The sequence below is a fragment of the Thermobia domestica genome, chromosome 9 (genome assembly GCF_964235325.1).
Source record: "Thermobia domestica chromosome 9, izTheDome1.hap1.1, whole genome shotgun sequence".
NCBI lineage: Eukaryota > Metazoa > Arthropoda > Insecta > Zygentoma > Lepismatidae > Thermobia > Thermobia domestica.
Window position 1 is genome coordinate 229,450,057 of NC_137462.1, and position 14,784 is coordinate 229,464,840.

The 14,784-nt window shown below is 36.6% G+C and overlaps 1 protein-coding gene across 7 annotated transcripts in view; it reads right to left on the minus strand.

The window, feature by feature from the left end:
* LOC145660614 (putative ATP-dependent RNA helicase DHX35) overlaps positions 1–14,784 on the minus strand; it is a 589,276-nt gene that overhangs the window by 222,704 nt on the left and 351,788 nt on the right. For all 7 annotated transcript variants that reach the window (XM_081725887.1, XM_081725888.1, XM_081725889.1 and 4 more), the window contains one exon: positions 11,617–11,758. In XM_081725887.1, coding sequence (XP_081582013.1) covers positions 11,617–11,758 — 142 coding nt within the window. The remainder of the gene's footprint in view (positions 1–11,616; positions 11,759–14,784) is intronic.

Here is a 14,784-nt window from a genome sequence, read left to right on the forward strand (position 1 = left end):
GTCACAAAAAAGTATACCATGCTACTTTCCGATCGGTATATGGAAGAGATACCATCAGCGGCGTAGCGAGCATTGCAAGATTGGAAGGGGGGATGAAACTTGACATTGTCCAGTCTTGATTTTAAAAATTGCCAAGTCTTAATAAAAGATTGAAATTTGTTTCGAAAATCTTAGTCTTACTTTACCCTCCCTGTGGAAATCTATTACAGGAACCTTATTTCCATATTCGTCCCATTCCATGCCTCTTCTGAGATACAAATACCAACAGCCCTTGTTCCGCTTTCGAGTGCAATTTTACACCTCAACTCAGGATCATTATCACCATGCATGATGCACAACTCTTAATTTGACAACTTATGGTTAGGTTAGGTAATCCGCGTCACTCCTCACGAGAACCTTTAAAGCTATAATCTGTTATAGAAATGCATTTAAAAAACGTAGAATAAGCTAGGCTATATTTACTGCTTGTGATATAGGGATATATAATTTATATAAATATTCAATTGAGGGGTTCAGTGAGAGACCAGGCTAACCTGCACACAAATATCTCCTTAGCTCATCTACTTCATATTTTAAGGACGTCTGGTAAAACGCCGGATCTTGTTGGGTAGGGTGCGGAAAAAGGCTTTGGCAGAGAAGAGGGAGAAAGCCTGAGAGGATGTCTTTGTAGAATAATTTTCTATCAAAATGAGTAATGTATGTAGTTAGAGAAGATGAAAATGCACTATAATATATATTATAATATGAGATTTGATTCTACATTAAATTCATTATTTATTATCGAATTGAAATATTGAAATTTATTGTGAAAAACAGGGTGCGAAATCTTGGGGAACGAGAATTTCCCCCCACTGAATATTTTTGGACAAAATTCCCTCACTAAATCCTTGCTGGGGGGATAATACAGTGAAATAATGTCAGAAGTTTCCAAAGTAATTACCGTAATTCATATGTAATCAACGTGTATTTCATATTTAATTAGTAGATGAACTAATGATCAGCGGTATACTCGTAATACTTAACTCTGTATAGTTTACTACTTCTGGATGCCCAAATTCGTGAACTTTCTATATCGAAACTTTAAAGCATAAAAGTGCGCTTTTTTTTTTTTTTTTTTTTTTTTTTTTTTTTTTTTAACTCTTTAGTCCTCCAGTCTTTTCCCACTTCGATTTCATGATTTCGAACTCTGATGAAATATATTAAATACCGTCAGGAAAAATACTGATATATAACCTCCCCTTTAGGCGCCCTCCAACCACGCGCCCGGGGCACGTGCCTCGCTTCCTTCCCCATAGTTGCGGCCCTGTGAGCTACATAAGTAACATACAGCGGTATATGTAATGCTTTGACTTACAAATGCTAAAAAGAAAGGAAGAATTGCAATTTTTGTTAAACTTTCGAAAGAAGCAATTACGGGGTTAAAAATAAGGTTGGAAAGGCAACACATTTGTATGAAAATGAAGTGAGACACACACTGGTCTATGCTTTCACCCACCAGACGTATTGTTTTAAACCCCAAAATGTGACTTCCGGAATCTTGCACTTAGGTTCACAGCGGAAGCGACGAAATGACTTGCCGTGCCGTGGTAACTCAGCGCCCAGGAGAAAAGTATACGACGGCGCCCCCATACATATGTGTGAGATCGACAGACCAGCCGCGAAGTGCCACCTTGCTTGGCGGGAAGCGGTACAAAATTTGCAAAATTAAACCTTGCTTTCTCTTGATTTTGAGCACTTTTAATTACATTTTTCCTTGAATTTTATACATGTGTACGGGTACGCACATGCATTTTCCTCCCAAAGTTTGTGCCCCTTTACATCTGCACCCGGGGCGGTTGCCCCACACCAAGGCACGGCACTGCTTGACATCCATTGTAGCTTTTCTCCCCACCACAGAACACTCCCCAGAAATCTACTGTGATACTATTCCCAAAACACATTTTGTTCAATTTTCAGTACTCGAAAAGCCCTGTAAATAGAGTCTTACTGCAAAACAACTGTAATAATCTATTGATTTCCTCCGTATTAGTATGATTACTTTTTGTTTCAAAGGGAAGGTATATTCACACACAAAGCAGACACGGTTACACAATATATTCACTCTGGTATCACAATCTACTTCCCTTTAATATTTTACTATTAGGAAAAACTCTTAAATTTGTCAAATTTATATACTATACATAGTAAAAAGTTTATACTAACCAGTCACTGTCTTGTTCTTGTTTTATTAATAGGCCTATTAATTCTTATTATTCTCTTATTAATTTCCACAATCTGCGTGTTGTCTTGTATACGCTCTTATATCAAATGCTTTTACGTCTAATGCTCTACCTATAACCGAAACGCTTCTTCTGTCTTTGTTTTAATTTTGCACATCACCTTCAGCTTTTGTCCGTGGTACAATTTCCCGATTTTTCATTAAAGATTCTTCAAAATGTTTAGGAATATCAAATGAACAAAAATGAAGTGTGATCACTTGCAGAGTCGGATTTAGGTTTACTGGAGCCCTAAGCTGTTGAAGGTAATGGGGCCTATTACGTGTGCAGGTGAACGTAGGCACCCTATAGGCCTATACAGAAATGGATAAACTAATGATATTTTAGGAAGCATGCTAGCGGAAGGGACACCATTACTTACATCATAGTAGCCTACACAACAAGAAGCACTGTTGCTACGTCCTACGTTAATGCAAATTTTATTTTGTTGATTGATTTTCTTATACTTTGGAAATGGATATCCAGTTTCCTTTAGGTCTTCGGGGCCCCCAAGACAGTGGGGCCCTAAGCTATAGCTTGTTTAGCTTATACGTAAATCGGGCACTGATCACATACAACAAATAAAGAAGCTTTCAACGAATATATCAATTTATTTCAAGGCAGAAAACTGCACAAAATTTATGCCAAGTCTATAAAAGAGTTGATAATGATTTGCAGCACGAACAAAACGGCATTCTTCAAATTGCCAACTAGGTATTTTAATTTGCCAACTTGTTAGGAATTTGAGATCTTTTTTTTTGGTGGGGGGGGGGAGCTCCACTTTTACCCCCTTAACGACGCCCCTGGATACCACACTATTTTTCGATTGGTATGTTAATTATAAATTGTTAATTATATGTAAACTTTGTTATTTTTAAATGATTGAAGATTTTAGATTTTGTTCGGGGGATTCTCTGCCGACATACAAGTTTCACTTTTTATACCAATGATCTTATAAATTTGATCAAACAATATGCGTTTATGTAACACTCAAGGAAGAGGGCAAGTATACCCTCCTGTCCTGCCCAAGTGACGCACGTGGAATATTTGCTTGCAATTACTGGAAAACAAAATGAAATCAATCATTCAATAACACTCATTTCTGTCAGTAGTTTTTAGAGCTCTTCGCCCGCATTACACACTTTGAGAAGCGGAAAACCTACTGCCGTGATTGACAATTTTCATAGAATTCACAAGGAACATTTTTCTAGCTTGATCTGATATCTATTCTTTGAAGAAGGGAAATAATGCAAATAGAGGCGTTTATGAAGCTATGGTAAAATGTTTAGATATTTTTTTTATTAAAATTCATGCTCTACAAACGCATTTCAGAACAAACGAATGAAAGAGAAGGTTTTAGAGCTATAAAGCTTGTAAACATGTTCCTGCTCTGTTTCGTCTGAGTGAAAAGAGTATATTATGTCACACAAACTGCTTTAGACAAAAGGAATAGGAGAGGGTCGTGCTGGATTGAATACCAGGAGCGCTAGTCGATCGAGATGTGTTTGTGGATGCATAAACACAAGGCGCAAGAGTTTGTTAGTAATTGGACTTAAATTAATTGTAACATTTTCTATGCTGCGAAGTGTATATATTCAGGTCCTATAGAACATTTATCGAATTTCGCTTTTTGACGATTCCAAATTTAGAGTGTGGGCCAATGTACTCCTTCCAAAATTTGAAAAGGAGGCGTCAATATGTCCATGTGATATAACAGTGGTGCCCACCCCCCCCTTATGTCTATGACGCACCCCCCCCCATTGTCTATCCATAGGTGTTCTTCCATGAAAAAATCTTCTTTTCGATTAATTTTACCCCCCCTCATCAAACATATTTATATAGATTTTAACCCCCCCCAAATATTTCAATGACGCAGTTTGCGTCATAGCCCCCCCTTGTGGGCACCCCTGGATATAAAAGAAAATGGACACTTATACACGGGGCAATCCAAATGAAATCGACCAATTTCCAAGTCAAAGGTTGCTGACAAAATTTATTTATTTTTTATTTTTATACCTAAGATTGTACCACATTCAAGGAGTTGTAAATGGATATTCATTTATTTTTTAGCCACGCAGGTTTGCTTGTAGCGGCCATTTTGTATAGGCGCGTATGCGTATTTTGCACTATTCAGAGGATTCCGCTAAACGCTGTAACTTTATAGGTTTTAAATATAATGAGTTCAAACTAAAACCATATGAAAGATAATGGAATGGACAACATTCTGTTTTCTAAGGATATTGAGACGTACTTTAGAACGTCGGGGGAAAAAGGTCTGATCATTGATGCTGGAAACCTAAAAATTAGTTTTGGAATGTATATTTGGAAACGAAATAAATGAGACTCACCTTCAATTTTTTGTCTACATACAGACTAGATAATAGACGTCCTAAGCAAGTTTCAGATTTGAGAGCCATATACTTGATTTTTTGGAAAATTTTAAACATTGCGAATTTTCGAAAACCGTGTATTTTCATTACCAAAGATCTCAGGAAGGACTCAAGTTAAAAATCCCGAATTTGCACAAAATAGACTATAGTTGTGCAGCAACACGTGGGTAAAATTGCATCACACAGACTTGAGTAGTTTCTGAGTTATAAGTTGTTGTAATGATGTGAAATTCGAAATTTTAACAGCTGAACAGACGTTCGGGTTTTGTGTTGATAGTATCTCAGGCATACAATTTATCTATGTTTCGTCAGAAGAAGTGCAGTCACACAGCAAGAAATTCGAGATTTGCTACTTGTAAAAGAATTATCAATACCAGATTACATCATAGATTTGTACCTCTGACGCAAACACAAATCAGATGTTATGAATTGTCACAACCAGATGAATTTACTGATTGCAGTACTTCAGTACTTCCAGAACATAGCATGTTGTCATTTGCACCTAATGATACCGTAGTCTGTATTTACAATGAGAAATGGAGGATTGAGAGAATTGAAGACATCAGTCAGGACGATCTTTTTGTTCACTTTTTCCATGGTCCAAGAACCTCTTTTAAACTACCTACGAGTGACAAAGTGTGGGCGCCAATACTAAGATTCTCCGGAAACTCACACCCACAGAACTCACAATTCCTAGAGGTCGTACTTTCAACATCAGTGCCAAACCCTGTACACAAATTAGTCAACTGTTTACCTCACTGATGTCTTAACAGCAGCGCTATAGGCAAAAAAAGAAACAGACGCGTTTAGTTTTTTTGTACAAGATATGATTCATAAATTGTGCACATTTTACAAATTTAACATTACCGTCGTGTTATTTTGAGTTTTGCTGCGAAGTTTATATCCACGCCTCGTTGCGCTTCATGATATTAAGTCCCAGTAAAGAAAAATTTTATAATTTAGAAACCACTCAAGTCTCAGTGATGCAATTTTACCCACTTGTTACTGCAAAACTATCGTGTATTTTGTGTAAATTTAAGATTTTTCACTTGCGTCCTTCCTGAGATATTTGATGGTGAAAAACACGATTTTCGACGATTCCCAATGTTTAAAATTTTCAAAAAAAAAAAAAAAAAAGTATATGGTTCTCAGATCTGAAACTTTCAGTCTACGTTCTTCCCTCAGATTAGGAGTCCATGTTTCGCACCTATACAGAACAACACGATTGATTATCGTTTTATATATTTTAGATGATTATCGTTTTATACAGTAAGTCTCAAAAGTCCCCTGACATAGGGAACTCTGTTATTATTATACAACAAAATGTAAGAAGTGAAACCGTCTCCAAATATGATGTTTTCAATCTAAAGTGAAGGATTTTTTTTTTTTTTTTTTTTAATCGGACAAGCCGTTTGGGCTATACACTCTTTATGCGCCCAATGTTAAATGAAAATGCAACGTTGCCATTTACCTGGACCCACAACATAAGTGAATGAAGTTATTGTCTTTTACGTTAACATGTCGATGACAGCCCCCATTTCAAACAGTAACTTCATTCATTTATGTTGTGGGTCCAGGTAAATGGCAACGTTGCATTTTCATTTAACATTGGGCGCATAAAGAGTGTATAGCCCAAACGGCTTGTCCGATTTAAAAAAAAAAAATCCTTCACTTTAGATTGAAAATATCATATTTGGAGACGGTTTCACTTCTTACATTTTGTTGTAACTAATAATTACAGAGTTACATTATGTCAGGAGACTTTTGAGACACCCTGTATATTTTAAGGTTCAAATTCGCCGACTCGACAAGAGATTTAGAACTGACTAAAAGCAGAATTCCCTGTTTTTAGTCGGCATTTAAGTTCTTCGTGACCATGGTTTTCATCTCTTAATATTGATCCTAGATATTTGAAAGTATCCACTCTATGAAAAATATTATTTCACATGCTAAAGCATTTATAATTTGCCGTATTACGATCCCCACGAACTTCAATGTATTTTGTTATATTTATATTTACTTCTAAGCCCATGTCCTGCAAACGTATAACAAGACTTCTGCATTTCTTTATAATATACTCCTGTCATCCTCTATTGAATTTACACAATCAGCATACGCCATAACCTGGTGAATACCAATCAGCTCTAGGTCCTGGTTGCTATCTTTGATTTTCCTTACAGCGTCCTCCAGGAAAAAGTTGAATAATAATAGTGACAACACATCTTCTTGTTTAGACCATTCTCGACGTGAAAGCTCATGGACAAGAACTTTTCTACCTGCACTTTACTTTGGTATTCATTTAAACAAATCTTAATTAATCTAGTTGGCTTTTTCAGTATTCCAAATTCTGTAAGAAAGTTGTACACTATTTCTTTCCTAACCGAGTCGTAAGCATTTCTAAAATCAATAAATAATCGATGTACCGAAGTATTGTATTTCCCACTTCTTTTCGAATATTTGTCGAATGGTAAATATATAGTCGATAGTTGAGCAATTTCGTCTAAATCCGCACTGATAATTTCCAATAATTTCATCTGCTTATGGGATCAATCTTACTATTAATACAATGTTCGAGAGGATTTTATAGGATGTAGTAGACACAAGAGAAATGGTTCGGTAGTTATTACAGTTTAATCGCCTTTCTTGTGAATTGGAACAATGATTGAGTCTTTGCACTCTTGTGGCAATTTCTCCTTGCTCCGAATAAAGAGGATGAGTTTGTGTATCTTGTACCACAATTTTTCACCTCTAGCTAAAATTAACCCAGTCGGAATTTCATCTACACACAGAGATTTGAGTTTCTTTAATTTCTTTGTAGCGATTTCAACTTCTATTCGGATATGTTCTGGAATATACGGTTTTGCTGTGTGCATCTCCTTTCTATCACCAACATTAATTTTTAGCTGCGTATTAAGCAAATCGTCAAAGAAATCTTTCCCTTTATTTAAGATGCTGTCTGTATGAGTGAAAACTGTTCTGTTGGCTTTCTTTAATATATAAGCACGACATTGATAGCTTTTCTTAAATTCGTCGATCCCCTTATATATGCCCCGAATGATTTTGTTTTTACTATTATCTTCAAGTTTTATAATTTTAGCTTCGTTTCTAGCGTTTCTTTGTTCTAAAAATTATGGAAGTTTTCCTCTGATATCTAAGAGATTTTGTGTAGTTATTTCATTCGGATTTTGTAGCAAACGCAATTTGCCTGTTTTGTCTTCTCTGCTAGTTTAATGCACTTCTGGTTGAACCATGGTTTGTTCCTACGTATTTCCGTATGACCCAATTTTTCTTTTGGTGAAATTCTAATGCAATCTTTGATTTTCATTCAAGTATCATCAACACTAGTGCACTCCGAATCTTTTAAAGCAGAGAGAATCTATTCAAAATTCAATTGGTATTCCCCTCTTACCCGTCTTTCTTTAAATTAAATCTCTCCGTTTGCAAGTCTTGCATATTTTCTTTATTCAATGATAATGTTTCTTATTATTGCTGCTGCAAGGTACTGATCAGTGTCGGTGTTAGCTCCTATAAACGACCGAATATCGGTTATGCTAAATTGTTTTTTTCTACCTACTACGTGATGAATTTGTTTTTTCGTCTGGTGAGGTCCAAGTATATTTATGAACGTCGCGATGTGTGAATTTTATACTCTTTACGAGAAGGTTTTTGGATGTTGGAAAAGTTCACGAGTCTGACACCGCTATCATTACTTTCCTTATGCAGACTTTGGTTCCGTATAATCAGTTTGAAGGTATCCTCTCGTCCTACCTTTGCAACTCCCTAATAAAATTTTCACATAGCACAGCGGGAGTTGTTCAAATATCCGTTCTACTTCTTTGTAAAAAACTGTCTTTTATATCGTTACCCTTATCTTTAGTTGGGATATTTACATTTACAAGAATAATATGACACCACCGACCCTTAAGAGTAATAAAAGGAAGTTTATTATTAATAAATTCAACCCACTTAATTGCTGATATTATTCGTTTGTGAACGAAAAAGCATGTTCGTTATATAGATTTTTATTTCCTTCCCCGTAAACAACGTAAAATTTCCGGGCTTAACAGTTCCGTTTTCTTCCCACCTAATTTCCTCAACTCCAACTAGAACCATCCCGTATTTTTCTAACTTAGTCACTACGGATTTTAACACGACTGCTTTAGAAAGACTTCCAAATCGTATGTCCATTTTATTTTGGTGAGGACATGCCAAGTTATCAGTCCTGGTCTAAGACTTCTGTGAATGTTTCTGAACAAGTGCCTTTCTCACAGGATGAGATTGTTAGCCTCACGCAAACCCCCAAGCTGGAGCACCACTTTTTGTACTCTGTGCACGACTGATTATTCAATATGTTCGCAGTTAATCTCTATATCTGAAGTTCTTCTCGATCCGCAACTTAAGGACGCGCCATGTCGTGGTGACAAAAACCCACAGACTTATCAAACAGTGCTTTAACAGAATCTCCTTCAGTAGAAACAGATGGAGGGCAATAGCAACATTTTCCACATAGAGCACAGGAATGGTTCTAGGTATCCCTCCAACATTTAAAAATGGAGCATGAATGTATCCATGTCTTATAAAAGGGAATGGACCCCTGTATACACCCACATAACCTTATTATAAAGGAATAAAGTAATAAGGCCTCATCAAAGAGGATAAACTAGGTTTAAAAGAAAGGAAAAAAATGACTTTTTTTTTTTTTTAAACCCATGAACAAGTAAGTACGAGATGGACTCCAAAAGATGCAGACGTACATAACCCGGCCCTATGTTACCATACCGAGTTTCTAAATTTAGCAATTTCCAATATTTAATGAGACTGAGTCAAGGTACCCCCTGCCACAATTTAAAAGGGTGTTCCTGTGCAGTCCTGGCCATGGCACCTAAGCAATGGATCCAGAGACACAAAAGTTCGGTCAAGTGACGCCCTTTATACGTCTTATTGTTTTATATGAGGTGTTGAAAACAAGAATGATCTATGTTATAGAAGATTTTTTGAAAATGGCCTCAAAGTGTTACATCTCTCATGATTAGAATATGTGCTGGTAGAATGTTTTTGTGTATAGCTTTTCAGTCAGTTGACATACACATATCCCACTTTTCCAACAAATAATTTACATTGTTCTAACTGTAGTTACCAATATCTCAAGAGCGTCAAAAATGTAACATATACTAATCTTGCTTTCAACGCCTCATATATGGCAATGAGGGTAGATTACAAGAAAACACGGGAACCTGGATCAATTTTCCTTTCACGTATAAACATCATATCTTTCCCAATCACGTATGTTGGTATGGTTTACCATACATCACGATAAGAGCGAAATCAGTTTTTGCGTCTTCTCTGAAATGTCATGTTGCATAGTTCTTGTTCATGATAATACACACACGTTATTAGTCTTTCAAACTAACTGTCCCGAACGTTTACGTGAAAACCAGCAGAACTGTCTATTACTTCTTTCATGTGTTTTATAAGGTTGCCGAATCATGCTTTCATGTTTTTTTTTATTTTATTTTATTTATTTATTAATTTTTTTTTTGTCAATACAAAACACATCTAGTAGGAACTACGACATATTGAAATGACAATTTCTCATTCGCACAGGGTTCATTTGTTTTACAAACAAACGTTTTGTTTTAAATTTGTACACTCATCAGCGTATTAATCAAATTTATAGAAATACATGTTCCTTCAATATTAATACAGCATTTTATTTAACTGTATTAATTTATAACTTCTTAACATTTAAGCCAAATTTCTTATTGAATATAAACAGCGACTTAACATACTTCGTAATTAATGTGAGAAAACATATCGAAGTTGGTAGCATTCACTAAAATCATCACTCTAGAGACCTGGTTCGTTAAAAAGAGTGTTTGAAGCTAATGTCTCAAAAACTCACTACGAAGCAGTACCGTGCTTAAGATGTGGTTGAGCACACACGCGATTTACAAGAGGGTGAGCTCACACACGAATTTAAAGATTTCTTATCCACAGAAAGTATTTATTGAAAAAAATTTAAAGTATTTTGCATTCACCGCAACACTGCACCAAAATGTTCACAAGAACTGACGCTACTCCCCAAGCAATCCCATAGTCACTTCCTCGTCACAGGATAACCGAGGAGCAGACGTGATTAAGGGAAACGGGATATGCTGAACAAAAATAAAAATCCTTTCTTTTCTTTCTTTCTTGAGCTCCTTCGTGGCTAAGTGGTTAGCGTACGCGCCTTTGGCGTGGGAGACCCGGGTTCGATTCCCGGCGGGAGCTCATGTGGTTCGGATTCCACGTTAATCAGTAGGTCCACGTCTCATATAGCCTCGCTGCTGAACGGGACGTTAAACTAAAATCAACTCAACTCAACTCTTTCTTTCTTTCTTTCTTTTTTTTTTTTTTTTTTTTTTTAAAGCATGTTTTAGAAAGCGGCACGAATGCATTTTGGTTTAATTTATATTCGTTTTCTCTGTACCCAACGCAACAATGAAAATATATTAGACTCTCACACAAATAGAACACGATAGATGCACGTCCATTTCTGCAGGAGGAAGATATTAACCGATCATCAATTTTCCAGACCTTCACCAACCAACTGACAGTCCTGTAGAAATATTCATAACTGAGAGAATAAGCTGAGAAAATGCAGAATAAACCATGATCACATGTATGAAGTATGAATCTATCCTGTCAGCCCCTCTCCTTTCGTCATGTTGAGGGTTCGGTACATGAAGGGGGCATTACCGAGAAGTTTACAAACGAACACTCTAGATAAAAACATGGTACAGTTGAGTTGGTCTAATTATACGTGGTCTACCTATATTCTATATGTATGAAGCCAATTTAAAAATACCAACAAAATCAGACGGCTGAAATCTTTAAAGAAAGAGAAAAGTTCTCACCTACTAGACAAACCAGGAACGCGAACAGTGTATTTTGTGCGTTACTTATTGAACAAGAACAGATATAAATATTACCTGTATGCCTTTCCAGAACGCACTCTTCCTGCTCGTCCTGCACGCTGTTCTGCTGCTGATTGTGAAACAGGGATAGTTATAAGTGATTCCATGTGTGTCTTGGGACTGAACCAGTGGACTTTCATGAAACCAGAATCAATTACTGAAAGTAAAAATATATGTTACTATTAAAACATATCTAACGTTAAAATTCAATCTAATTTGTAGTAACATCTGTCCTTATTCTGTTACAAGAGATCTGTTCAATTATTTCTACTTGAACTGATTGCGTGCAATATTTTCCACATGCTGCGTGAAGAATAGTCAACAAAGAATGACAATGAAGTTATTACATACAAAACAGTAACCACACCTTAGAAGAATTTATTCCTTTCAGAAATATTCCACTGAGTTAAATTCAGGAGACCAAGATTACGTGCTGAACCTAAACTTTCATATATTTTCAGAATCGTTCTCTTTCACGATAGCTCAATTTGCCTTTTAGATTGAAGCCATACAGCTTTTTTCCACCACAATACGTCACAATGCCTCTCAGTTAAAGCTGAAATTCTACACATACGCTCACTTGCACTTGTTTCTTCTGAGGTATTATAGCACGGCCAACAAGAGATGGTCTCTGACGTTTGTTACCACATGCGGTGGGACATTGCAGCCCCTACTTTGATACCAGTGTTACCAACCACGATCAATCTGTCTTATACCATTAATTAAATTGTCACTACAGTTGCACAAAAAAAAAAAAAAAAAAAAAAAAAAAAAAAAAAAAAAACTTGACACGCGAGTAGTGGCAATGTCACTGCGAGCTGTCAGAGACGTTCTCTTACTGGACGCACTATAGCAACAACAGACTTGCCTTGAAGAGAAGCGTCAAGAAAGTGTTCATTAATTAATTTATTTATTTATACGTTTTTCTGGGCATTGCCGGCATTTATGGCCTTTAGCCCTTCATGTGTGATGGATGGCGTCCCAAGGTAAGTGCATATCCGAGGGAGGGGGAAAGAAAGAAGTGGTGTGGGATTTGTATGACAAGTACAACTCCGGCATTTGTTGGAGTAAATAAGGAAAACTCAAGATAAAACTCACTCATGATGGCTGGCCTGAAAAAGCTGTTACACCATTTCGATCGGGTGTCCTAACCAGGAATCAAATTCGGGACCGTTCGCAGCAAAGGCGAGAGGGTTAGCGATTACGCTACGCGGGATCAGAAAAAGCGTTCATTAAAAATGGAAATTACGTAGCATTTTTGGAAGAAATATTGTTATAAAAAATGGTGGCAGCTGTGTTGATCTTTACCTTGTTGACAGATGTGGCAAAACGGCTGAAACGCTTATCTTTCACCTGAAAAAGTGACTTTACTAGAACTCTGTAAAAGCGAAATGTACAGGTAGTTCAATGTGGAAGAACATCTTTGCCATAAAGCTGGTGTCGTAATTGGTGTGCTTTTATAGTATTTTTTGAGAAGGAAGAATGTGTCAAGGATATATATATATAGTTTCTTACATACTGATTCTATTTTAGACAGGAACACAACTGAAGGTACCACGCTACTAGAAAATAACAAGCTGAAGCACCGGTAGAAAAAAATCATGCATAATGTTACTAAAGCTAAATAAACACTTGGTACCAACTTTAACATGGAACGAAGAATATGAAGGACCTTAACTATCTTGATTTTGCTTTCGTGGTTTTACAAAGAATTTTCCTTTCTATATATTGCTCCTTATAGGGGGTTCAGTACTGAGATTTGCACAGCAATTTTCGAAATATGTAACGATATCGAAACATTAAAATTAATGGTATCTTAAGATGAATAGGTCTCAGAAGTCAGTTGTGGCTGCGCCGCAAATTAGGAGAATTGTCGATATGATGTTGTATTAAAATAAGTAAGTTTACAGGTAGCAGACATTCATATTTAATGATGGGTTTAAACAAGACACTAGGGAACCTTCGTTCCGTTGTGTAAGTTGTATTTCAGGAGTCAAAGAGATTTCAACCATGGTTTGTCTCTACCAATCATACTCTGATCCTAATTTTGGTTGAAAGAATTTTCTGAATTCGGATGGCTGCGAGCTGTCATGAATTTATTAGTCCTTGAGGGTTTGGTCACTAATATTAGCCAACTGTGAAATCAATCCCATTACACGTGCCGCTATTCACATCTTTTTGCCCACAAGGCGACTGTTCATGTAATTGGCATCCCGTCAGTGATATGCTCAAGTTGCGTCGTGGTTGGACGCCTGGGTGCTGTCCCGTACGCCAACTAACGCGTAACGTATGTCTGATGTGAGTCCCCGTGTGATCTCCGTCCATGTCCTGGCGTTGTGACATTTTATGGTGGAGGCACCAATGCATATGTGTCGAGGGAAGGACTGATCAAATCAACTTTGTCCATGTATTTGATGAACGCTTTGCTGGTTATGGTCCACATATCTGTTTACCTTACTTGATTTTTATTGTGTTTCGATTTTTGTATCAGCACTGGCAATGAAAAGCATACTAACTGTGTTCTGCGCTTGTTTAGTGTTTCAAAATGGATTATAAGTGCAGAAATCAGGTATACTATTGATCATTCATACAAAAATTATCATTTATTATTAGTGCACCCATGTACTCAGTTAGTATGAATATCAAGCAAAGAGTTGAGAAAACTGGTAATAAATTTAGAGTAATATATCCCTCCAAAACGTCCTCTATCATTCCTTACATATGGGTTAAGAATAGTCATTGTTTAAAGTGTGGATATGATTCGGTTTACGGTAGCAAATGTCCGCATTTTGGTTTCGCGTACCTAGACAAAGATGGCCAGAAACGCTACATTTAAATAGAGGAACCATTTGATCAAGGAATATAAACGAGCATTTAGAGTTGGCATCTCATGAAACAGAAGTAAATAAAATATTTGATCCTCACACTGACAAAAAATTGAAATCCTCCATTGTAGCATTTAGTCCTGTATGTGTTACTCACCCACGGGAAGCAAATGAAATCAACGTAGTTAGTTCAACAGAGACACAAAAGACTCGCGAGAAACTATGAAAACCTTATAAACCTTCTTTAGAAAAAATCGAAAAGGAACTTGAAAGATCATGATTAAAATCTTATATTTGACGAACAGAAAACACGGGTGAAAGCTGCGGGAGAAAGCTAACAGCATGTGTAATTACAAGA